The sequence below is a fragment of the Sarcophilus harrisii genome, chromosome 2, assembly GCF_902635505.1.
Source record: "Sarcophilus harrisii chromosome 2, mSarHar1.11, whole genome shotgun sequence".
Classification (NCBI taxonomy): Eukaryota; Metazoa; Chordata; class Mammalia; order Dasyuromorphia; family Dasyuridae; genus Sarcophilus; species Sarcophilus harrisii.
In genome coordinates this window covers 444,191,322-444,217,721 of record NC_045427.1, presented here as the reverse complement: position 1 = coordinate 444,217,721, position 26,400 = coordinate 444,191,322, and the positions used below count along the sequence as shown (strand labels likewise).

Sequence of the window (26,400 nt, the reverse complement as noted above, 5' to 3'; positions counted from 1 at the left end):
GTTGGATCAAAGGGGATGCACAGTAAAACATTTTAAGTGACTAGCTTCATGGATCTTTAAACTAGGAAAAAGGAAGAAAAGAAGCTGAAAGAAAAAAATTTGGCAAGGAGAACCAATTACTAACAATAAAGATTATTATTTAACATAGTGCTTTTAAGTTTTGCAAAATGGTCCATTCTCTTTTGATCCTCACAACTACCCAGTGAGGTAGTTATCTCCATTTTACTGATGAAGAAACTGAGGCTGAGAGAAATTGTGACCTGGTCATTTGACTTGAAAAGTCACATGAGGTGAGGATTTGAATTCACGTCTTACTGACTTGCAAGTTTGGCACAATCCACTGTGTCCCCTACCTTTTAATTTGGTTTTTAAAAGTCACTTATTAACATGTAGAAAATGTAGATCATCCTTCCCTAAAGTTCTGCATCTTGTGATGTAGGGTTTAATAACCAACAGGGACAATTTGGTACATTTATTAATCTTCCATTTGGGAGAGAACATTATATATAATAAAATTAGACTTAAAAATCTGGAAAGACCCCCACCTCCCATAAATAATAGCTTTGTAATCATGGGCAAATTGCTTAATCTTGATCATTCTTTAGTTTTTTCATCTGTAAAAGGAGTATCACCGGGACTATCTACATCAGAGATCAAATAGGACAATGTATATCAAGTATTTTACAAACCATACAATGTTACATAAGTAAAAGACATTAGTATTTTCTAATACCCTTAACATTTAAAATTTTTTTATATACATATGTGTATATGTATACATATACATATACACACATGCTTTACACTATATATATATAGCACTTTACAAACTTTAAATGTGCACTGAAGTCAATTGCTTTTATTTGTTAGCTTTTTCTAAAGTAGAACCAAATAAATTATAATAGAATAAGTTCAGGTTTGAAGAACTCCTGTTGATTACTTGTAACTTTTGTGATCAAGATAGAAAATGGGGTGTTGGGTTTGGGAGTAATATGAGAGTATCAATGAATGAGCCTCCTCAACTGGGGGCAGTTGTCCAATTCAGGTTTTCAACATAATCTATGGTAGTTTATGTAAATGCTTTGGTAGGTTCTACTAATCAAGTAAGTATTTATAATATGTTAGGCACTGTGCTAAGTAGTGGAGATGCAAATATAAAAGAAACAGTTCCTGCCTTCATGGTGCTTCTAACATAATCAATACAAGATATCTGGAGAATGGAGGGCACTAGCAAATGGGAAAAACCCAGTGATTCTAAGAACATTTCAAGCATAGAAGGTGGAGCATCATGCCCTTGGAGGTCCATTATAAGAAGATTCTAAAGGTTGGAATAGGCCAGGTTGTGAAGAATTTTACCAAAGAGGCATTCATATTTGAATCTAGTAGTTATAATAGAACCTATCTGGTGTTTGGAGGTGAGGGAAAGTCGTGACCTTGACAGGTGCACGTTAGGAAAGTCACTTAGGCAACTTTTTCCACAAAGGACGGTTTGAAATAGGGAGAGGTTTGAGGCTGGGAGATTATTGCAATCCTCCAAATAAGTAGTTATGAGAGGCTGAAAGAGAACTTTAGTAAGCGCAAAAGGCTTGTGAATATTTCCTGGAATCGGGTCTGCCTAGCAGAAGCACTAAGGTTAGTCCCAGGGTGAATTTGTTGGACCATGCTGAATGATGTCAGAGTTTTGTGACATGTTTAAACTATATTGGATTGCTTGCTGCTTTGGGGAGAGAGAGAAAATTTTGGAACAGAAGGTTTTGCAAAGGTGAATGTTGAAAACTACTTTTGCATGTATTTGAAAAAATAAAATGCTATTTAAAAAAAATCTCCATTAGATGGAGAAAGTACCTCTATTGAGAGATCCTTGATCTAAGAACTAAAGTTTGTATGGTATTAATATATCAAAATATTGCTTGAGAGCAGTGTGGTATAAATCACTGTCAGGAATGACCTAGGTTCAAGTTATTTCTTTTTCACATGTGTCCCAGGTCATTTAACCTCTTATGCCTGAGAGTTCTTTAAGATTTAAAATTCTTTAAGATAGGTCCTTAAATTGTAGAACTGTTGCTTTTCTGAAGTGGATAGAGGGCGTTCCCTTACCTAGAGCTTACTAGACTGATGAAATCACAAGTCTTGATCAAATAAATTAGAATAACATGTTCAGATATTATTATCCTCATTTTTGTGAAAAGTTGAGAATGAATAATCCCTGATCACACAAGTTGGTGTCAGGTCTAAATTAATTGTGGTGTTTTGTTATTCAGCTGTGTTACTTTTAGATTCAGAATTAATCAAAGATCTCTAAGTTAGAATTCAACATTTATTTAACACTACTGTGTGCCAGGAGTACAAATGCAAAGAAAAAATTCCTTCTTTCAAGATCTCATTTTAATGAAGAAAAAAGCAAGTACATTTACTTTTTTTATTCATTCATAATTTTATTTTTCCCTCTTTTTATTAAAGCATTTTATTTTCAAAACATGCTTAGATAATTTTCAACATTTACCCTTGCAAGACTTTGTGTATCAATTTCCCCCCCTCCTTTCTGTCCTCCCTCTTCCCTGCATAGCAATAAATTCTAATATATAACAATCACATTTTAAAAACACAGAATATAAAGAAAATTAATATAAATTTATACAGATAAAATGTTTTTTGGGAGAGGGCACTTGCAAATGGGAAAGATTTCCTGTAGAAGTAGTGCTTGAGCTGCATCCTGAAGGAAAATGTTTTTCTGAGATGGTAATATATTCTAGTTAAGGGAAATGAATGGCTAGGGCAAAAGAACAGAGATGGTAGGTAGTGTCAGGTGTGAGGGAGGAAGAGAAGACCAGTCTTAATGGATTACAGAATGTAAGGAAAGGGGAAAGATATACAATTATTCTAGAATGATGAGTTGCGCCTCAGTTGTGAAGGACTTTGAAAGCCAGATGAGACAATAGATAGATACTCTAATTGATTAAATGCAGAAGTCAGACTTAGGGTTTAGTAAAATTATTTTGATAACTGTGGACAATGATTTGGAGTAGAAAGAGACTTGTAAGAGGGGAGACCAATTAGGAGGCTATTGCAGGTGATGAGCAGGTGATAAGGGAGAGGTGATGAACACCTGGACTAAGGTAGTTGATGAGTAAAGGGGAGGCAGCTGATAAGACGTATACTGTGTACAAAGAAACAAGTAAAATTTGAAAACTGACGAAATTAGATATGTGGGGTAAGGGAGTCACAAATTAAGCATGATACTAAAGTTGTAAACTAATTGTGTCAGTGTGTAAGAAAGAGACAGACACCCATGGGGATTGATCTTGCCAAGGGAAAGAGAAGAGGGCCCAGGACAGAGCTTTGGTGTATGTCCTCAGTCGATGGGCACAGCATATGTGATGAATTTGATGAATTTGAAGAATTTAAGAAATGGTGATGAGATAATTGGCAAAACTAGGAGGAAAAGAGAAAGCATTGTCAAGAATATCTAAAAGATGAGAGAATATCCAGAAGGATAAGGTGATTGGTAATATTAAATGCTGGAGAAGTCAAGGAGGTTAAAGAAGATTGAGAAGATGGAATCAAATTTGGAATTAACTAATAGAATCAGGAAGACTTCTGTGAGTTCAAATCCAACTTCAGACACTTATTAGCTGTGTGAATGAGCAAATCACTTAACCCTGTTTTGCCTCAGTGCCCTCATCTTTAAAAATGAACTGGAGAAGAAAATGCAAAACCACTATATTATCTTTGTCAAGAAAACCCAGTTAAATATGACTGAAATTACTCAACAACAATAAAGGAAAAGCGGAAGCCTTCAAGAATAAATGACTTTTTCAGAGAATTTGGGAAAGGGTCATAAATAAAGGATAATAGCAGTTAGGAGTGTAGTAATTTTGTGAGGATTTTTTTTTTTTTTTTTTTTAATGATGAAGGAAGACAAATATATTTGTAGGTCGCAGGAAAACTACCAATAGGGAGAGTTTGAAAGAGTTTAAAGAGGGAAGTTACAATATGTGTTATATACTGGAGCATATAAAAGAGGGGTAACAATAGCAGGAGTGGTACTTGGGAAAGTTTGGCTTTCTGAAAAACAGGGCCACCTCTTCATCAGAGATAAAGGAAAAAATTTTGGGGAGAAATTCACAAAGATTTTGTGAAATGAGGGGAAAGGGATCTCAGAATTAATGGTTTTTTTTTTTTTCCTTGATAAAGTATGAGATGAAATCTTTAGTTAGGATGGGCATTAAAAAAAAATTTGCATCAACTTTTATGGAGAATATCAGGGAGGAATAAAAAGATTGCCTTTCTTTGATGAGGCCCAGTTGAGATTTGATAACAAATTTGTAGGGTAAATATTCATTATGGTCATGTCATGTGACTCATTCAGCAGGCATTGAGAGAAGGAGAAAGGGAGATGGAGATGGTGGTAGTAATCCAGAGCTGGGATTTGGCCAGGCATTGAGTATTGACAAGACAAGGGAATGTGGATTTAAGAGTAGAGGCTAGTGTACTTAACAGTAGAGAAAGAAAGAATGAAAAATGATGGATTTTGAGGTAGTAAGAAACAGAAGAAGCAGGTTCTGGTGGAAGACCTTTATATTTTCTTTTAAAAAAAAAATTTTTTTTTAAATTTAGCTTTTTATTTACAAGTTATATGCATGGGCAATTTTACAGCATTGACAGTTGCCAAACCTTTTGTTCCAATTTTTCCCCTCCTTCCCCCTCCCCCTTCCCCCAGATGGCAGATTGACCAATACATGTTAAATATGTTAAAGTATAAATTAAATACAATATTAGTGTACATGTCCAAACAGTTATTTTGCTGTTCAAAAAGAATCGGACTTTGAAATAGAGTACCATTAGCCTGTGAAGGAAATAAAAAATGCAGGTGGACAAAAATAGAGGGATTGGGAATTCTATGTAGTGGTTCATAGTCATCTCCCAGAGTTCTTTCACTGGGTGTAGCTGGTTCAATTCATTACTGCTCTATTGGAGCTGATTTGGTTCATCTCATTGTTGAAGAGGGTCAGGAAGACCTTTATTTTTTCAATAAATGAGTACCCCATTGAAAATTTTAGGGCATATGAGAAAGGAGGCCTGAAATAGCCAGTGGAGAGTGTGATACTTGTCTTGGAAGATTTAAAACAATTGCTGTAAATTAAGTAAGGCACAACTAAAAGTAGATGACAAATTTGTTGTAAGCAATTACAAAAGCAATTTTAAAAATTAATCATTTTAATATCATTTTCCTCCCCAAATAGGGCCTAGGACAATGCCTTCTACAAACTGTAAAACAAATATTTATTTATTTTTGTAATGTTTGTTTGGATAGAAATATTCAACAAAGAAATAAAAACAAAACCTGGTCTTATAGGCACCATCATTTTTATTTTTTTTTTTTTTTGGGGGGGGGGAGGAGATATATTAAAAATTGATTTCGAGAAGGGGAAATCTTAGAATGTGAAAGGTAGTTTTGGATGTCAAAAGAGAATAGAAGGATGAAACATACTTGAACCACAATATGAAGGGTCTTAATTTGACCTAAAAAAAACCCTTCCTGACAATGAGAGTCATCAGATACTGTCATGACTGTTTCTGTCTACTTTTGTAGTCTGTGCTATTATTTGTATTCTTTTCTTAAAGTCTTTGAAAGTAGGATCAAGAGTGTCCTAGGACCCATTAAGGGAATGGATGGACAGTTGTAGATTTTACAATCACAGAAATAACTTAAGAAATTGATATTGTTTTAATATTTTTCAGTCTTAAAAAGATATTTATAAAAATGATGGATGTAATTTTACAGTGTATTTTAAAATTATGTGGTTCTGCACAAATATCTTTTCAAAATTAGCTATTTGTATGGGGGAAAGAAATATTTTTGAAAAGTTAACTGAAAATTTCTTGTTTCCAAAGTTGATTTTGATTTCTATGCTTTTTGATTTATGTTTTTGATTTAATGCTCAAAGTTTTAAATTGTTGTTCTTGGTAAATAAAATTTCTCAGGGTATACTGTAACTTTACTTTTATTTTTTTTTCATTATTATAGCTTTTATTTACAAGTTATATGCATGGGTAATTTTACAGCATTGACAATTGCCAAACCTTTTGTTACAATTTTTCCCCTCCTTCTTTCTCCCCATCCCCTCCCCCAGATGGCAGGTTGACCAATACATGTTAAATATGTTAAAGTATAAATACATTATAAGTGTACATATCCAAACAGTTATTTTGCTTGTACAGTAACTTTAAAGTAAAACTTATTATTAGACCAGTTGGCCTTAGGTGGATTTGCATGCATTTTTGATTCTTGATTTATTCTAGAAATCAATTTTACTGTAATCTCATAATTGCAAATGTTTTAGTGATCAGTTTTATGTATTTTTATAGAGTATTTCAAATTTAAGTAGATTAACTTGTAAGCTATTAAAATAATAGTCTTTTTTATTTTTAGTGCCACAATGGCAACTGCACCTTACAACTACTCCTACATCTTTAAGTACATTATTATTGGTAAGTTACACATAATCATTTTATTTTGAGTTCAAAAATTGTAATAAACTGGGAAGTTTGCACACTGAGTTTTGCCAAGAGCATATTTCAAAAAGGGTTTGAAAACTGTGTGTCTATACACACACATATATTATAAAACTAACTTTCTTTTATAAGGTTTATTTTTATGTTAACTGTGTATCTTTGCATTTTGTTCTGAACATTTTTAAAATACAATACTGCATATGTGGCTTTATTAAACCTGTTTTGTTAAATGATGGAAGTATATGAGAGCTCTAATTCTTAGTCAAAAAGTATAATGATGATAATGATAATATGAATGTATGAGCATTGCTAGGAAATGATTCTAAAATAACCTAGAAGTGATCTTTAACTAAATTCCCAAAATTGGCATAGAATAAAATAGTTTGCATAAAAGGTAATGTTAACAAATCAGAAAAAAAAAATTTTTTTTCCTGCTGCCTGCCTGCTTTCATCATAATATTAATCCTAAGATTTAAGGTTTCACTTTTCTCATTCATAAGAAATTTGGATTAAATGATCATCTCTAAAAGCTCTAAAATCTACAATTTTATGATTGTTGATCAGTGTCTTGAATTGCTTGTATTGTTACCATAAAGCATGTGTTAAAAAACAATCCTATTGAATCCTATTCAGGGAATAAATTGCTCTAGTCACAAATGTCATTTGTTTAGTAAGGCTTTTTTGTTAATGTTTTTCAGTGACATATCACATTGGATAAGATAAACATGAGAAGAGGAAGTATATGACAAGGCACACAAAATGCATAAATTGTAGCTTTTTTTGTTGTTGTATACGTACTATTTTTGTTTCATCATCTTTTTGCTTCCGAACAAAGATCAAAAAAGAATACAAAATATTTGGAAGTTGAAATGGGTTTTTAAAAACTTTTAAAACAAAATCAGAGCCAAACCATATCCAGGCTCCAGTTGATGAGTCATTTTAAAGCAGTTTGATAACACATTCCATGCAATTAAGAATTGGAATAGGCCTTTTATCATCTTAGAATATGACCTTAATAGAACTACTTGATGTACATTCTCAAATTGAAGAATATCATTCTCTTAAATGTCACTGCCATATTAAATAATACTGTGAATCATTAAAACCCAGTATATCATTGATTATGACTAATAGGAATAAAGTTGTAAGAAATTTACCGTCTGAAAACACTAACATACTCTTTTTTGACAGGGGACATGGGAGTAGGGAAATCCTGTTTGCTTCATCAATTTACAGAAAAAAAATGTAAGTGTAAATTTTTAGGGTATAACCTTATTTGTAGCATTATCTCTGCCATTTGTATATAGGGTGTCTTTTCTACTGTATCAATACACACTTGCAGCCCACTATTTTAACTGTTCTTCTTTTTAACTGTGCTTATATTTGTGAGCAGTGTTGCTTTTCTAGTTTTGCGTAGGATAGAAGAGTAAGCAGAAAGAACTGAACATTCACTAACATTTTCATAGTGTTGAATTTTGGAGTCTTAAGTTATTTTTTGTTTGATTCACTAAATATGGAAATCTAATTTAAAGCTTTTTAAAAAATTAATATTTAACACCTAATTTTCTTTTTTAAATTTTTTTATTATAGCTTTTTATTTAGAAGTTATACAGATGGGTAATTTTATAGCATTGACAATTGTCAAACCTTTTTTCCAATTTTTCCCTTCCTTCCCTCCATTCTTTCCCCCCGATGGCAGGTTGACCAATACATGTTAAGTATGTTAAAGCATATATGTCCTATATATGTCCTAACAGTTATTTTGCTGTACAAAAAGAATTGGAGTTTGAAATAGTGTACTATTAGCCTGTGAAGGAAATCAAAAATGCAGGTGGACAAAAATAGAGGGATTGGGAATTCTATGTAGTGGTTCATAGTCATCTCCCAGAGTTCTTTCGCTGGGTTAACACCTAATTTTCAAATAGAATATAGGTTCGTTGTTCTGAATTGATGCTGATAGTGATAGAAGCCCTTAATATCTCTACAAAGCAGAGATTATAATTGTTTATATCATTGGATGAGAGATTGGAGTATATGACCTATAAGGTACTTCCACTTCCAGAGTTCTTGGAAAAATGTGACATGTATTAATCACTAATTATATAGCAATAGACTTGAATAAAATACTAATTTGAGAAAGTTGAATCTCTTTTAGATTAATTTATGTCAGATATGATTAAATTAAAAGTTCAAAGGTTTGGCTGTTTAGTTATTTTTAATAGCTGAGAGAGGGACAAATTTTTTATGAGGATACTTTTTAAAATATTGGAGATGGTTCTTTAGTATTTCTGTTTATCCCACTATAATTAGAAGTAGAGTTATAATGTGTTAGGTAGTGCCTAGTGCTTTTTTCTTTTTCTTTTTGGAGTATGCTCAAGAATATTGGTTTAACAATTTCATATCCTGTTTGTGGAAGAAAGGACTAGTAAAACTGTACACTAATCAGGTAGGCAGCTAGAAGTTCTCAGTGCACACATTAAATACCTTGCGTATTTTTTTTTTTTCTGAGACAACTGATGGTAGCTTTCTAGAATAAAAAAATTAACCAGTTACAATTCTACAGCCTTTTTTTCAAGGGGAGGTGGTACTAAGTTATCTCTAAAGATAAATTACAAAAAAGTCATAGTTTTTGAAAAATCTGTGTTGCAGAGTTTTCATTAAACTACATACTAAATAATGTATCTTATAGCACTGAGTTTAAATAATATAATCTTATCACTTGATGCATTAAAGTACTTCATTTTATTTAAAATTCTTGTTTTTGCTTGATAATCTGGTCCAAGTCTGATTTCTTTCAGGACCTTGAATCTCTTGGTGTATAATAGTCATAGTGAAATAGTCAATACTAAGGTATTGAATTAGCAAATCAGTCATTCAACTGTACAAAGAATTTTTTTCCTCCTGGTTTGTTTGAAGGCATAATTTCAGAGGTAGCATAGTGTAAAGTTTGCAATGCTGAATTTGGGATCAGGAAGACCTGAGTTAAAATCTTGTCTGACAGGCACACAAACTTTAATCATGGGAAAGTCACAACTTCGCTGAACTTCAGTTTTTCTGTAAAATATAATAGCTCTTACCTACCCTGTATGGTTGTTGTACAGTTTAGATGATATAATGTATATGAAGCATTTTATAAACTTTAAAGAACTTTATAAAAATTAATATTAATGGATTTGAAGTCAGAAGATTTGTAGGCAAGTCGTCTCCAATGGCACATCACATAGTCTCAGATAAAATAGGGAAAATGGTATTTGCACTGCTTTTTAAAAAACTTTAGTGGTATAAAAAAGGATGCTATTACTACTGTTCAAGATCTTGTAATCATTTACTTAAGACTAAAAGAATTTTACCCCTCAGGGCCTCAATTTCCTCATTTGTAACATAAAGGGGTTGAACTAATTTGTCTCTAAAATCTCTTCTATTTCTAACATTCTGTGATTCTATGACTTGATTTTTAGTAGTTCATATATATATATATATATATTTTTTTTTTTCCTCTCCTTTGATGACAGTTATGGCTGATTGTCCTCACACAATTGGTGTTGAATTTGGTACAAGAATAATTGAAGTTAGTGGCCAAAAAATTAAACTGCAGATTTGGGATACAGCAGGACAAGAACGATTTAGGGCTGTTACACGAAGCTACTATAGAGGAGCAGCGGGAGCACTTATGGTCTATGATATTACTAGGTAAGAAGTCATATCTCATATTTTTTGTAAAATTATTTTGTGTGTATTTTTTGTATTTTTGTTTTGCTACTCTTTATGAGCTATTTCGGTTTCTTGGTTGTTAATTTAAATAATGTAAAACTTGAACATATATCAGTGTATTACTTTAAATGTAGGCCACATCCCTAAAACTGACTTCTCTTTGAAAGAAAAAAAATTAAAGTCTGAAAAGTAACACTGATTGATAAGCCACATTAGTCTTGGGGCCAGACAGAGTGCCATCTTCTTACAAAAAAGAATATAGATAGGAGACAAAGATATATAAAATGTTAGTGTGTTGGACTACCCTTTTAGTCTACAACAGTTCTAAATCTGTTGCTTTTTGGGAGCACAGAAATCTTGAGTGTATTTAACAAGAGAATTTCTGTTTGTATGAATTTTTTCTTGACATCAGATAAACAAAATTTTTGTTTGCATTCTTTTGATATCAAAATTAAAACTGAAAATATACTTTTAGAAATTTACAGATTGTGATGCAGATTAATAAAAAATACTCTTATAATATTTGCCTTTGGAAAGTATTCTTATTTAAAAATTCACAAATACTTTATAAAAAATGAAGTTATACATGATATAATGTGATATCAATAAGGAATTATATTTGGGAAATGAAGAAAATTTGAATTCATTTATTCCCTGTTTCATTACTGAATGAAGTCCAAAATATAGGTAGGGCCTTCCACAGTTTTAGTCCAGTCTTATCTTCCAGTATTCCCTTTTAATGTACTCAAATACAACAGTTGATTGGGGCTGTTGGCTGTTACTTGAATAGGATGTTTTCTTGATTTCTTATATTTACAAGGTTTGTTCTATCTATAAAATTCCTTCTCACCTCATTTTTTCATCTTTAATTATTTATACCTCCTTCAGTGCTCAGTTCACATACTGCCTCTCTCCCATGAAACTTGTCCTGATAATACTTGCTCTCATAATTCTTTTTTCTATCCCTTCCCTCCAATGAAAACAGGTTTTTCATCATTTCTATTACATTTTTCCTTTTCTGTATTTTATTACCCATACCATCTTATAAATTTCTTAAGAGTAGGGATGATGTTCCAACTTCATTTATTTTATTTCACAGTATATACTGTTTTGCATGGACACAGATTTTTGTCCATTGAATTTTTTGAACTGAATAACTCATTTGTTCTACTTTATATTTGCATCCTTGGAATATAGATTATATTGTCTCTCAACTGATAGAAAGGAGTGTAGAGTAAAAGTTGTAAGCTTCTTTAAGATTGTTGTTTAAAAATACTATCAGTGTATTACATAATTTTTAAAAATTAAGATGAATAGAAAATTTGGACTTTCAAAAAATTAGTGTTTGGGCCATCTTTTTGAAGTTAGTAAAATTTATTTTGTTTGACTTCATATTTTTTTTCTTCAATTAGTGATGTGACTTAAAAGCTCCTAATATTAAGAAAAGCTTTTCTCCTATAAAATCTTTCCTGAATGACATTACAATTGAACATCATCATTAAGAAAGTTCAGACATGCAAAACAGGATAAATTTGGTAGTTGTTTACATTACTGCAGTTTGTTTTCAATTAAGCAAACATTTATTCAGTCCCTGCTATGGCCCAGGCACTGTGGATATAAATTTTTTTTTTTTAAATCAAATAATTTACATTCTTTGGGGTGGGAGGGGCAAGCAGATTGTGTGTAGAGGGGGTAATAAGAACAACAGTGCCAGCTGAGGGGATGATCAGGAAAGAAGTGGCATCTGAACTGTGTCTTTAGGGAAGGCTTGGGATTTTATATATGAGAATATTCCAGATGAGAGGCAGTTTAAAGTCACAAAAGTAGGAGATTGAACGTCTTGGATAGCTTACAACAAATAGATCAGTTTGGCTGAAACAGACGACTTGAACTGAAGTAATATGAAATCAGTCTTGAAAGAGGTTAGATTGTGAAGAGCTTTAGAATTTTATATTTTTTTCTTAATGGCAGTAGGGAACCATTGAAACTTTTTGAGCACGGGAGATGACATAAGCCTACAGAAATATCAATTTTCTAGACTATAGTGGAGAAAGATGGATTTCAGAGGGAATTTCTTGTTTTCCAAAGTAACCACCTAAGAAACCTAAATGGTTACAAAATTAGATTTATGAACAACTTTTCAGAAATATGCTCTCGCATATAAAATAAAACTGTGTGGTAAACACTTGACAACAATCAAGCTATGGTTTTTATTCTTTTCGTTTGACAGAGAATTTAGCAGTCATATATCAGAAAATGCTAAACTCTAAAGAAGAGATGTGATATTTTGATTGATTTTTGGCATATCAATTAATTTTTTTGGAGTGAGGACTCCCCTGGGAAAAATATGGTGAAAGCATTAAATCCCACTTACATCCTTATAAAAGGATAAGCTATTTGGAACAATTTCTTATTGCAATAGTTCAAAATATAAATTTTGTATTTTGAAGTATTATTTAAGGAATTAAAGTATAAAAAATATTAAACTGTTAAAAGTTATAGATCAATTTGTTGGAAAAAAGCTTGGGTTGGGATACTGAGACCCCCAACGACCTCCTGGTTTTGTTATTAATTAGCCATGTGGCTTCAAGTAACTATTTTTTTTTTCTCTCTGGGCCTCAGTTTTCTTATCTGTAGAATTAGGAGATAGATTTGTAGAGTCCTTTCTGATTTTTAAAATTCTGTGGGTCTATGAAACTGATTTCTTTTAAACTTTGGAAAAATGCAACTCATTTTTAAAAATTTGATCTGTTTATTTTGTCTTCCCTATTAGATTGGGAGTTCTTCAACAATAAGGACTATTTTACCTTTTTTATATTTCTGATACTTAGCATGTTGCCTAGCACATAGTAGTAGATGCTTAATAAATGTTTTTTGACAGACTGATTGGCATTGTGTAACAAACAAACCCAAAAGGCGGCCATGTATAGATGGAGAAGGTTATGGAATGTCTATATTAAGATGGAAAAAACACAAATAGTGATTCAATATATTCAAAGTAGTTTAGTTACTTGGTAAATAAAAAAAATTGATATTTGAGTTCAAAATTCATGAGAAATTTTCCCAGTGCTGGCAAGCTAAACTGTTTAATAGTTAGAATATCCTAAAGTAGTAGAGCCAGAAGAGGCTTTTAGAAATTATCTAAATTTATCTATTTTATGTCTGTCAGTTTTATAGATGAGGAAACGGAGGTAGAACAATTTGCCTTAAGTTAGTGGAAGACTACAAATAGACTCTTATGTTTCTTGGATCTCAATCCAGTGCTCTTTGACCCCTACCCAAGAACCTGTTGAGATTTCTCAACATTAAATATATTGCCTTTTTGGCCAGCCAGTTGTATAATGTATGGATATATGTTTTTTATTTCATCGATTTTAAAAAAGGGCCCTAAGGGCCCTTCCAGGGAAAAGTCAACATGTATTTCTGTTCTAAATGAGAAATCTTTTTTCATAAATTCTGAACTCAATGTGAATTGATCCAACCATTCTGGATAGCAACTTGGAACTATGCCCAGAGAGCTATAAAACTGTGTGTACTCTTTTGACCCAGCAATACAACAACTAGGTCTATTTCTCAAATAGATCAAAAGAAAAGGAAAAAGACCTATTTGTACAAAAATATTTATGGCAATTTTTTTTTTTTTTTGGCTGACGCAATTGGGGTTAAGTGACTTGCCCAGGATTCACACAGTTAGGAAGTGTTAAGTGTCTGAGGCCAAATTTGAACTCGGGTCCTTCTGACTAATAAGCTGATGCTCTATCTACTGTGCTACCTAGCTGCCCCAGCAATTCTTTTTGTCTTGGCAAAAGAAAAGGGATGCTCGTCAATTGGAGAATGGCTGAACAAGGTGCAGCATATGATTGTGATGAAATATTATTTTGCCATTTAAGAAATAACAAGCCAGAATGGTTTCAGAAAAACCTGAATATCGACCTAATGCATTTTGAACTGATAAAAATTGAAATGAGCAGAACCAGGAGAACACTATATACAATAACAGCAATATTGTACAATGATCAACTGTGAATGATTGGCTTTTCCGATCAAGACAATGATCCAAGACAATTCAGGAGGAGTTATGATGAAAAGTGCTAAATACCTCCAGAGAAAAAATTGATAGGAGTCTGAATGCAGATTAAAGTCTATTTTTAAAAATAATTTTTCTTAAGAAAAATAATAATTTTTCTTGTTTTTTTTGGGGGGTAGGGGAAGTGTAGCTTATTTTTTCTTTTGAAGTGTAGCTAGTAAGAAATACATTTCATGACTGCATGTGTATAGTCTATTAAATTGTTTGCCTTCTCAAAGAGGGTTTAAAGGGGAAGAGAGAATTTGGAGGTACAATTTTTAAAAAACTAATGTTAATTATATGTAGTTGGAAAAATATCCAAATTAAAAAAAAAATCTGGAATTCAAAACATTAGAAATTTAACATATTCAGACATCAGCATAAAATAATGTTTTAGATATTTAACAACTTAAAGGACAACTGTGTTGTAGTTTCCCTTTCATGTGGTATTGGCTAGGGTCATTTTTACATTTAATTTGAATATTTTGTGATCAGATTTTTAGGTTTGACTTACTCTAATCACAACCTTTTTCTACTGGTTGTTTTTAAGTTTATTGCTTGTTCATTGATATTGCTAAGGAAATTGTGAATTGCGATAAAATCACTCCTTGAAAATTTTGATTGGTATTTTAAAAAATTACATTATATTTTCCATTACAAGAATGAAAGAATTTGTATGTTGTATGTTTTTGAATGAAATTTTTAATTATTTTTCAGAGAGATGCTTGAAAGTAGTCAAGTGTTGCTTTTTTTGGTTTCCTCTTCATCTGGTATTGACTAGCTATTTTTAACATATAATTTGAATATTAATTTTGTGGTTAAATTTTTAATTTTGACTTTAGTCACAATATTTTTCTGCTAGATGTTTTCAGATTTATTGCTTGTTCATTGATAATTGCTAAGGAAAGGTATTGAATTGCAATAAAATTAGTCCTTGAAAATAATAGCTTTGGTATTTTAAAAATTACATTGTTCTGTTATGACACTAAAAAGAATTTGTGTGTTGTATGTTTTTGAATGAAAATTTGCTTGATTAAAGCAGTAAAAATTTTTTTAATCTTGTGGTTTTAAATAGTTCAACTAAACTAGGTAACTGAATTTTAACTATGGATTTTCTTCGTATGGCACATGTATCTTAGCAGTTAAAATTTTCATCTTCAATTTTTGCAGAAGAAGCACATATAACCATTTAAGCAGCTGGTTGACAGATGCAAGGAATCTCACCAATCCAAATACTGTAAGTTGGATGGCATTTTGTTGTAATGTTCTAACTCTAAGTTTAAGGAATCTACAAAAACAAAGCTTTTCAGTGATGTGACTGAATCTGTCTTCTGAAATACAAACTGTTATGTAATTTGTCACTAAGATCATTAAGGAAAAATGTATTTTAATCTTTTATTCTCAACTTTTTCATGTTTTTTCCATTGATTGTATTATTTGTGGAAAGGAAAGATATGAATAGACTGGCTCCTTATGATAACCTATAAAGTTTCAGTTTGAGACTATTAAATCTGATCAAACAAATGTGTGTTTGTATTATTACACTTAAGCCATATATTATGGGAAGATTTCAAGTTACAAAATATTTTGCGTAGAATATTGATTGGGATTTTGGTTGCTGAAGTTTTTTCATTGGCCTACAGAAATTCTCACACTCCTTTGTAGCTTAAATTAGACTGTGTATATACACAAATATGCACACATAATCCCTTGTATTCAGGATTAGTTATGCTTAATTCCTCTTCTCAGTTATGTGTCCAAATACTGAAGGTACAATGGTGTGTATATGCCAATATATTATAATGTTGGCAGTCTGGGAAATTGGGTGGTATTATGGGGTGGCAGGAGTTTCCTACTGATATCTCTGTCCCTGGCAACTTTGTGTTTCTCTTCTCAATTTCCCTCAAATGTGGTATAGTGGAAAATGCACTGAACTTGGAGTCAGAAGACCTGAATTTGAATCCTGGCTTTGCTACTTACTAGCTGTGTGACCTTAGGCAAGTCATTTAAACTCTTAGGGCCTCACTTTACTCATCCATAATATATGTAGGGGATGGATTAGATGATGATATGGTCTCTCTAAGATTCGAGATTTTTTTCCAGCTCTTAATAGTCTGGACCTTCTTTCTTCCTCCTCCTCTATGAGCCCACAGCAGACTTGAAACCTTGTTGGTATAAGGGGGCTGCCCTGCTGCCCAGACTTTGTCAATTCCTCATTTCTCCTGCAGACAAAGAAAATGATATTCACATCTCCAGAGATTATTCTCAGTCCATTATCATTCTCCTGGATGGTGTTTGCTTCTCAGCCTTTTTATTTGTAGACACAGGTCAAAGAAAGGAGGAAAGCTCCCATTCTGGGGATTATGAAGAATTCATGGGGGCATAAGGTAGTACAAGGGATTTTAGAGATAAGCACCCTAGGTTGAGACCATACAGACTTAGGAAAGGTTATGTCATTATACAACTTTTATCTACAGTGTTCCTTTGCAAGTCTTAGACTCAGAATCTGACCAAAAAATGGACTTGGGTCTAAAATAAAGTCCTATTGTCCATCAGCCTTTAAATATTATATAATTTGCATGGTTGACACTTTGTTGGTTACTTTGTGTATAAGGTGTGTTTATTTTTTGTCTCTAATCAGGTAATAATTCTCATAGGAAATAAAGCAGATTTGGAAGCACAGAGAGATGTTACATATGAAGAAGCCAAACAATTTGCAGAGGAAAATGGTGGGTTCACTTTAAAGTCTATTTTTTAAAGATGGCACAGCCCAGTCATAATTGAGAAAGTGTCCAAAGACATAGAATTTGAATATTGAAAATTGTTTGACATAGAATAAGTTCATCAAGTTGCATATTCAGGAAATTGGGAGGTGGGGGAGAGACAGCTAGGTGGCACAGTGGATGGAGCACCAGCTCTTAAGTCAGAAGACCTGAGTTCAAATATGACCTCAGACCTGTAACACTTCCTAGCTGTGTGACCCTGGGCAAGTCACTTAAACCCAATTGCCTCAGCAAAAAAAAAAAAAAAAAATTTAAAAATAGGGGGGGAATGGAAATCAGGAGTGAAGTACATAAAAAACTGGACATGGGAAGTTACAAAAATAGAATAGAGCCTTAGTCTGATGTACAATACAGATGTTACTAGCCCCTTAGATTTATATTCTTTTAATTATTACGTAAGAAAATAAGTTATTGGATGAGTTTAGATGAAAATTGATTTATATTTTTGTGAAAGTTGTTTTCAGGATTTTAAAATGACTTAATGGTTGTGTGGTTTTTTTTTTTTTTTTTTTTACGTTTTTAGGCTTATTGTTCCTTGAAGCAAGTGCAAAAACGTAAGTCATTGTAGCTTTCAATGTTCCACATAACTATTTCAAGATATTTACTTTGCCTCTTAAAAAATGGACACAATTTTTGTTTGATATTGCTAGGTTAGCTTGAAATAAATGTTTTTGTGTCATTAGAAGCAAAAAAGATTTTCATTTTTTAAAAAAATGCTAATTTTTTTTGTGCTTTGATTAGTCTTTTGCTAATATTTGTTACCAATAACCCAAGCTCAATCATCACTTTCATATGATACTTTTGATTGAAAGTATAAAGCATGACTTAAATGCTTAGTTCTTAAAATTCATAGCATATTGCATTTTCTTATTCTTCCATGCTCACTTAACGAACATTAGGTTCCCATTACTTTAGGCTTATCTCTTTTAGAAGAAAAGATGAGGGCATTGTTAGTTTTAATCACCATATAAGTCAGTAAAATTTTGTTTAAGGTCCTGGCCACAGGCCTGTGCCTTTAAAAGGCCCAACCAAGAGTCTTCTTAATGCATGATCATAAGGGTGATGGGTGAAGATTAGCATAAATCCATGAGTGCAAAAACAATACTGTACCTGTCTTTATTGATAATGGGTTAAGATACTGAAGGCAGTATCCTAAAGTTGATTTGATTCTGCATGCTTGCATAGTTGAATTTCTTACTGTGTGACCTTTCATGGAAATAGCCAGAGCTAAAATTGTTGAATAGGAAGGAACAAAAATAATAATTTTTACCTTTTTTTTTTTTTTTAAGATAACATTTAATTTCAATTCTAGTATTGTTATTTCTTGTGTATTTATTTCTTGCCCTTCTACCCGAGCCTCAAAATTTTAATGTAGTTAAGTTAAGATAACATTTAATTTCAATTCTAGTATTGTTATTTCTTGTGTATTTATTTCTTGCCCTTCTACCCGAGCCTCAAAATTTTAATGTAGTTAAGTCTATCTGTGCTTTTTTCTGTGAGGACACTTTTTTGGTGTGTTTTTTCCTTACACCAACTTGTATGCTGAGAAAGCCATGGCTGAAGTAATAGCATTATGGTAGATGAGATTTCAAAGAGGGAGTGATTATGGAAAGGGTAAACAAGCATGGAGAATTTTGGGTGGTGAAGAAAGAGTGGAGAATACAGCTCTCCATTGATCTTGTAAAATTTCTGTTTAGGGGAGAGAACGTAGAGGATGCATTCCTGGAAGCTGCCAAGAAAATCTATCAGAATATTCAAGATGGAAGTCTGGATCTGAATGCTGCAGAGTCTGGGGTACAGCACAAACCTTCAGCTCCGCAGGGTGGACGGCTAACCAGTGAACCCCAACCTCAGAGAGAAGGCTGTGGCTGCTAGTGACCTCAATGCCATAGTCCCATTTCCGACTTCACCTCTGTCTGTTGGAAGCAGCACTTTTTACTGCCTCCTTGTCTTCTGTACATCTTACTGGGTTTGATTTAAAAACTCTGCTGAGAAAACAGGTTAACACAATACTAAACTGCTAAACAACTTTAGATGTAATCAGGTCCTCAAAGGCAAGTAGAGTAATAAACCTCTCCTGCATGGTAAAGCTAGAAGTTTTTTTTTCCCCCCCTTGATTGTCCTTGTGATAGTTATGTCACCAATACATGATTTAAACTGAGCACTGATGCTGGACTCATGATTTTTAAACTTTTTTTGCAGGGCTTTGTTTATCTTGGACAGTTTTAATTTAATGGTCTCTTAAGTCTTTATCCCCACTTCTAACTGTTCCAAGTATGTCCATTATAACAGATAAGTTTATTTGCTGTGAAATGACTTCTGACAGTAGGAAAGGGGTTCTATAATTGCATCTTTTTGTTGGAGAAAATTCCCTGTTGGGTGGGTGTTTTTTTTTTTTTTCCTTCTTCTTGCAGGGGTATGTACGTTTACTTCTGTCTTAGCCTAGCACAGGGAAAATATCCATTTATCTTTTTTCTTGTGCTCAATAGCTTTAGCTCTTCCTCCCAACCCATTTTATCTCTTTGTTAATGGAACGTAAATATGTATAAAATTTGAAGGAACTGAACTAACAAATACATTCTGTGTATATGATTTTAATGAAGAAAATAAATTGATTACTGGCATTAGAACAGTATATAATAAAATACCAGTTTGTACAGTATGACTTATATGTGACCATGTTCCTCCTATTTTCCCATTTAACACAAGGAAATAGACACAACTGCATTTCACTAAGTGATACTGGCTTAAATTCCTTATCCCTGGCAGTTTTTGGAGCATTCATTTGCTGGCAGGGAACATTGTGCTGGGAAGAGCTCCCAATTGGAAAGAATTAACACTATCAGTACTTAACGATTGCTGCCTTTGTTCCACCTCTGCACTACGGTATATCTGCTGTTCTCTTAACCCTGTTTTTGTGCAATCAACAATGTGCTAACCTGCTTTTCTCTTTTGTAAACATTTTTGCATTATTGGGCTGCATTTCCTGCCTTACTGTATAGGAAAAAAAAAAGGCTGGGTTTATTATTGCACATTTTAAGCTTTTATACCTTTATCTTTTTGGAGTGGTCAGTTTCTGAACTGGACAGCCAGAATGGCAGGTCTGCTTTTAGGGGATTTTAAACTGTGCATTTTTAGCACTACAGTGAAATCATTTCAGTCATATGATCCCTCTTATTTAAAGCTTTGGGGGCCATTTTATGCCATGTTGGCATAAGTAGTTTTGTAAAAGGGAAAGTATTTCTAATGGTGTTTCAGTGCATATACTGACAGGATAAACTTTACACTAGCTAGTTTGGCCAATCAAGTGTTTCCCTTCTGTGGACTAATTTAAAATTTGTTTTATGTAAAGAAAGCTTGGATGCAGTTATTATTTGAAGACTGCTGGGTAAACTTTGGCCTGTTAGAAATAATGCATTTAGCAAAACTGCAGTGTTTCAAGTACACATTTTAAATCCCTGTTGCAGACTTTTAAGGTGAAATTCTCTATTTGTCAGAGTTGTAAAAACATGGTGGTACTAGAATATTGTATAGTCATTGTTAAAAAGCCAAAACTGGAATGTGCAGATGATAGGATTTGGATAATTTTATGCACTGTCCTTTTTTTGTTTGTTTGTTTTTGTCTTTTTTTAAAACAAAACAAAACAAAACAAAATAATATTAGATTCCTGATGTAGATTGGTGAATACAATTGAATTTACGGTTGCTCCATTTTGCTGAAACAGTTGCACATAAGGGGTTCACCCAGGGACCATGACCTACTGGTATATATAAATGTGCGTGTGTTTGCGTGTGTATAGCACACGCAAACACACGCACACACAAACCCCCATTGGGACATAAGGTAGAAATCACGATCTAAAGATACAGCTTGTTTAGGTGCGATACCCTGACTCCCAAGTTAGTTGCAGTGGGTCTTAATTGTTTCTGTGACAGAAGGATTTGTTCAGACTGCTGTACTCTTCATTTGATGTAACAAAATGCTATTAATCTAAATATTTGTAAATAAAGTACCTGTATCTAGATTAAATTATAATTAGTTGCTTTATTTATAGATCTATAAGATTTAGACATTCCACAATCAAGATTTTGGCTTGATAAAAATTGTTGGTTGCCAGGCCAGACTCCTTATTGATAACATAATGAAATGGCATTATTAGTTAACTTTTAACCAGATTATTTCTAAGTCTTAGAGCTCTGGAGTTTGGATTTCATTATTTGTAGAGAAAATGGCAATTGAAAATGATCTTCCATGTATCTTTATATGCAGTGCTGGTAGTCTCAAAAAAAAAAAGAAGCTGTTGAGGGCCAAATTCTGTTCTTAGTTGCATGTATAATAGACCCCTCTTAATAAAAGTGGGTGCTTAAAAGTGGGAATAATTGGAATTGTTTTGTTTGCCTTAATTTCTAGGAATTAAATTGAGAGTTTGGTTGGAGAGAAGAAAACAATAGCAAATTATGACATGGGTTACACATTAGTAGTAAACTGCTTCACTGGTTTTAAGTTTTGTTTGTTGTAGCACCTGCAAGGAAGACCCAATTTGTATCTGGTGCTCAATGCCTATTTATTCTATTAGATTACATTCCAGTACAATGTTCAAGTACTTTCATTGTACAATAAATTGTTTAAATTTAATTGTGTTTAAAAAAATTCAAGTTTGCTGCATCAAACAATGGAGATGTTACTCAATTATTAGTTTGAGGTAATTAAGTCTTTATTGGAATCTAATCCTACTGAATGGGTACAAGAGAAAAGATGTTGGGTTTGGAGTCTGAGGACTTGGGATGGATTCTGCTCCCTGCTACTGGAATGAGTGATCTTAAGGAAGTTAGCAGAGGTGGCCTCAGGTTGCTCAGTTGTAAAATGAAGATTATATTACTTTTGGGGCCTTTTTGATTTTAAGATCATTTTAAGATCTTTTGAAAACATTAAATCAGTGTCAAAAATTATGGTTTTATAAAGTTTTTTTCTTTGAAATGAGCCCATTTCTTTGTGGTTTAGCATCTTAGTACCTACAGATAAAATCTATTGTGTTCTATTTCAAATTTGATTTGAATATGATTCACCCAATTATTGTGTTCTATTAGACTTAGATTCAGGAAGTATTCAAAGAATTAGCCTAAAAGATGATTTAGACAAGTATTTGTAAAACAAGGGAGTGGGATTAGTTTATTGGGTCAGATCTAGAGCTGAAATTAAAACCGACTTTTTTCATACAATTCAGAAGAAATACAAATACCTAGATGCATAGATTTTCTAGCCAATGAGGTAGCTTGTATTGGATTCCTAAATGTGAAAGAAAAAAATACAATAGTCACTTATTTTATAAGGTGGGACTAAAGCTAAGGGGATTAGATTAACCTGTGTATGATGCTTAAGATTCAGTTTCCTCTCCTAAGTGTCTAATACATTTGAAAATTGTTGTTTATGTGTTTTAGTTTTTTAGTCTTAAGTCTTCACTAATGTATGTGATATCACAAAATATCTAAGGTCAAGAAATGGGGAAATATGATGCTGTTAAAAAATAAAGAGTACATCTTTTTGTCCTCTTTGATATGTAAAAGCAGATTCTTAGTGTTCAGGCTGTACTTTAAGAAACTAAGAAAAATGTCTTTAAGTAGCATGGGTACAGTGGAAATAACAATGCTCCTCACTATCTTAAGTGATTGTGGGCAAACTGCTTTATTTTTTTGTATCTCTGAGTCTGTTTCCTCCTCTGAAATGAGAGAGTGGATAATCCCTAAAGGTCTTTTGAGGTTTAAACCTAAGATTATGTGATTCATTGGGAATTAGAAGTGGTTTGATATTCCTATACAAAAATGGCACTTAAGACAAATTTGTTTAATCTTTTTTATATGAAAATATATTTCACACAAAACACAAACTTGATAAGATTAACAAGTGTAGAGGAATTTAAATTCAGCAAGGTGTTCTGCTATATCAGTACAGACTTTTCAGTTCATACTCTGCAAAGTGTATTTCAAAGGAGTGCTTTGTTTTATAAAAAAAACCAAAAACAAAAAACCAAACTTTGTGGTATTAGCTTCACACAGTCTGAATTCTATGCATTGATATTTCCACATATACAAATGACTTACAAAAATCTTTACACTGTAGCATGAAACATGTCCTGAATCTGAGTTGGTTTTTAGCAAGGTCAGATAAGAGGGACTCTGACTTGCCACTTAGGGAGGTAGTAGGCATTTCCTTAGGTGTGGAAGGCAAAACGTTCCAGGTAGTCTCTTGTGGTCAAGTCATTGTGACAAGGCCCTTCCCTGCAGACACACAAAATAGAAAGGATGAACTGAACAATGACAAAAAAAAAAATATGGTTTAAGTAAAATTTAAATGGTCAGCTAAACATTTTTTTAAGAGAGCTCACATTTTAGAGTACTTGGAAGATGGAGAAACAAAGTTACAGGAATCTTCCCATTGTTTGAAAGGTACTTATGCAGTTGCAAAAGTTAGAATCATTGTGTAATGTAACAAAGTTTGGGTTTTAAATTACTATCAAGAATTGACTGTAGCAATAGAATCTGTGGCATTTTACTAATCTTGATTTACCCACAAAATTTCAGATTCGAAGAAACTACAAGAACATCTACAACAAATCTGCCTGAAGCATGTATTTCCTAGTATAAAATCCCCAACTGGCCATAAAATTTCCACTTGAAGACTTCTAGTAAAGTAGAACCTCTTGAAATGCCCTAATTTTTTTTATCAATTAAGATTACAATTTTAAGAGTCTTAATTTGGCACATAAATAAATGCTAAATAAATGCTTATATTCATTCCCCCTTTCTTTTGGAGAGTTTTAAAGACTTTTTATTTCTCTTTAATGGTGAGAGTCTCTCTGCAACTCCACCCCTAATTGCTGTTAGTTCTGCCTATTAGGACTAAGGAAAAGACTTAAAATTCTTTTATGACACCCTTTTCAAATCTTGACCTTTCCTCAACCTAGACAGCCTTAATTCCTTTAATTTCCCAAAACATAGTGTCCAGGTCAGTCTTTGCAAAATTTTCATAATTTTCCATGTTTTAGAAAATGAAAGAACAAGTTCATTTCCAAAATATGCTTGTTTTAAATTGAATATATACCTTCTGTAATTTGCATGGATATAAACTCCCGTTTTGAACATATCAATGGATAAAATAAGAACATCTCTGTTGACAATTTATCTCAGTCTTTTTGAAATATTTCCACATTTATTACCTGAAAATCACGAAAAGTTGGATATCAGTGGTTCCAAAGAAGTGTTTCTTACCTGGTTCCTTGTGAGGTGAGAATCTTCAAGTAGAGAAACTTCCAATTGTGACAAGCTGGGTGCCAGAAACATAGAATCTGTAGTAGTGCTGGTAACCAATTCATCTAAAGCATCAACTTGTCGCTTCAAACTATGTAAAGTGCCTTCTGTTTGTTGTTTGCCTTTCATTAAGGCCTCTGCTTGCTTGGACATAGAGCAACGAAGTTGGGCCTGAAAATTGTTTTGTTGCAACTTAAATGTTTACATGAGCTGTCAAATGCACTATAAACATTACTTTTTAATGCTAAATAGCAAAGGTACACCAAAATCAGTGGCCCCTGGAAGAGATTCTTCAACTGTAAAATGAATGGTTTGAACTAAATGTTCAATCTAATCCAAGGTCTTTTTCTCCCCAAGTTCCTAATTTTGATAATATAAAAATCTGGTACCATCTTCCAAAGCTCTAAATCCAAACCTCCTGACTGATGTTGAAAATACAGTGGATTTGGACTCAATCCATTTCCTTATGTATAAAATAAAGGAGTTTCAAACTTTTGTTCTCAGTATTATATTATATTAGTAAAAATTATGGAGGATCGGTCCAAAAGTGGTTTTTGTCATTATATTTATAGATAATTTATCTTATTAGAAATAAAACTAATTCTGAATTTATAAATACCCTGAAAGGATTTCAGAGATCCTAGGATTCTTTGGACTATGCACATTTTGAGAATCACTGGACTAGATAATGTCTTAGGTCTCTTTCAACTCTAAATAAATCTATAATCTTACAACCTGAATTAGAACTAGAACCCTAGTCAGCTTCTTACTATCTTAACTGATCAAGTCATTTCATCTTTTGGGCTTTAGTGTCTTCATCTATAAACTGATGAGCGCCAAAGTCATCTTACAGTCAGATCCCATGACTAAATCCAGTATTGTTTTCAATGTTACATGTTATCTTAACAATCCAGAATCAATAATGGATACATTTAGTGCTTCAACTTAAAATACTTTCCTGTGGCAGAATGTAATAGAAATTGTGCTAGTTTTGGAGTCAGGGGGCTTGGATAAAAATATTGGCTCAACACCTTTTTTGTTGTTTTTTAATCATGTCTGACTCTTCATGACCCCATTTGGGCTTTTGTTGGGAAACGCATTCTAGAGGTTTGCCATTTCCTTCTCCAGCTTAATTTACAGATAACATTTTCTTAAGTGACTTGCCCAGGGTCACAGAACTAATAAGTGTCGGGCCAGATCTGAACTCAGGAAGATGAGTCTTCCTGACTCCACGCACCCCCTAGCTGTCCTTTGATTCTTTTTACCCTCTGCTCTGATCTTAGAGATAAGGCCTTTAACCTCTCTGGACCTCGGTTTCCTCATCTCTAAAATGGGAATGGATGGATTCTTAAGCTACCTTCCACTTTGAAATGATCTTAATGCTTCTATACTTTAGTGACTCATACAGTATTTATACAAAATACAACCTTGAGTCTGTCTTCATGATGACGTAGTTTCTCTCTCATTGCTTCTCCACGCCAGTGCTCTTCCTTTGTAAAGGGGAAAAAGTAGCCATAAATGAACACTCTTATTTGGCTATTGACAAATTGCACACTCTTCCCTGTAGGCCTTGGATTTTTTGTTTTTAAAATTGAAGCCTTTTCAGTGACATAAATTGTAGAAAAATTGCTCATTTGCATTGGTTCCCAACTAGGAGTTCTCTGCTGATGAAATCAAAGTTCTAGTTCCTCATCAAAATTGTACTGAACACTATGCTAGGTCCCAGCAGCTACACAATTATGATAAGGCAAGATTTGTACTCTAAAGGTTAAAACAAAGGGTATATACTTAGACCATTATGAACAGGATGAAGGGAGAGGGAGGGAGTTTTCTTGGAAGTATATGAGCTGGGCTTTAAAAGATAGGTAAGATTTCAATAGTTACGAGGGGAAGAGAGGGTAAACTTTGGAGGGCCAAAGGAAGAGTACAGATTTAAAAATACATATAAGGTGAGAAAGGGTAGGGCATGTTGTGGGTCATATGGAGAGGAATTTTAAAAAATAGCTTAATAACAAAGTA

At 33.0% G+C, this 26,400-nt stretch overlaps 2 protein-coding genes across 7 annotated transcripts in view; one reads left to right on the top strand and one right to left on the bottom strand.

Moving 5' to 3' along the window:
* The window catches only part of RAB14 (RAB14, member RAS oncogene family), a 28,936-nt gene extending 7,483 nt beyond the window's left edge, over positions 1 to 21,453 (top strand). Inside the window, exons 2-8 of the mRNA XM_003757082.4 lie at positions 6,434 to 6,492; positions 7,708 to 7,761; positions 10,029 to 10,206; positions 15,464 to 15,530; positions 16,935 to 17,022; positions 17,600 to 17,630; positions 18,774 to 21,453. Of these exons, the coding sequence (XP_003757130.1) occupies positions 6,441 to 6,492; positions 7,708 to 7,761; positions 10,029 to 10,206; positions 15,464 to 15,530; positions 16,935 to 17,022; positions 17,600 to 17,630; positions 18,774 to 18,951 (648 nt within the window). The 5' untranslated portion in view covers positions 6,434 to 6,440 and the 3' untranslated portion in view covers positions 18,952 to 21,453. The remainder of the gene's footprint in view (positions 1 to 6,433; positions 6,493 to 7,707; positions 7,762 to 10,028; positions 10,207 to 15,463; positions 15,531 to 16,934; positions 17,023 to 17,599; positions 17,631 to 18,773) is intronic.
* A 1,460-nt stretch (positions 21,454 to 22,913) lies between these two features.
* Positions 22,914 to 26,400, bottom strand: part of CNTRL (centriolin) — an 85,398-nt gene continuing 81,911 nt past the window's right edge. For all 6 annotated transcript variants that reach the window (XM_031954216.1, XM_031954213.1, XM_031954214.1 and 3 more), the window contains 3 exons: positions 25,809 to 25,871; positions 24,343 to 24,552; positions 22,914 to 23,352 (listed from right to left, as the gene is read on the bottom strand). In XM_031954216.1, the coding sequence (XP_031810076.1) occupies positions 23,332 to 23,352; positions 24,343 to 24,552; positions 25,809 to 25,871 (294 nt within the window). In that variant the 3' untranslated portion in view covers positions 22,914 to 23,331. The remainder of the gene's footprint in view (positions 23,353 to 24,342; positions 24,553 to 25,808; positions 25,872 to 26,400) is intronic.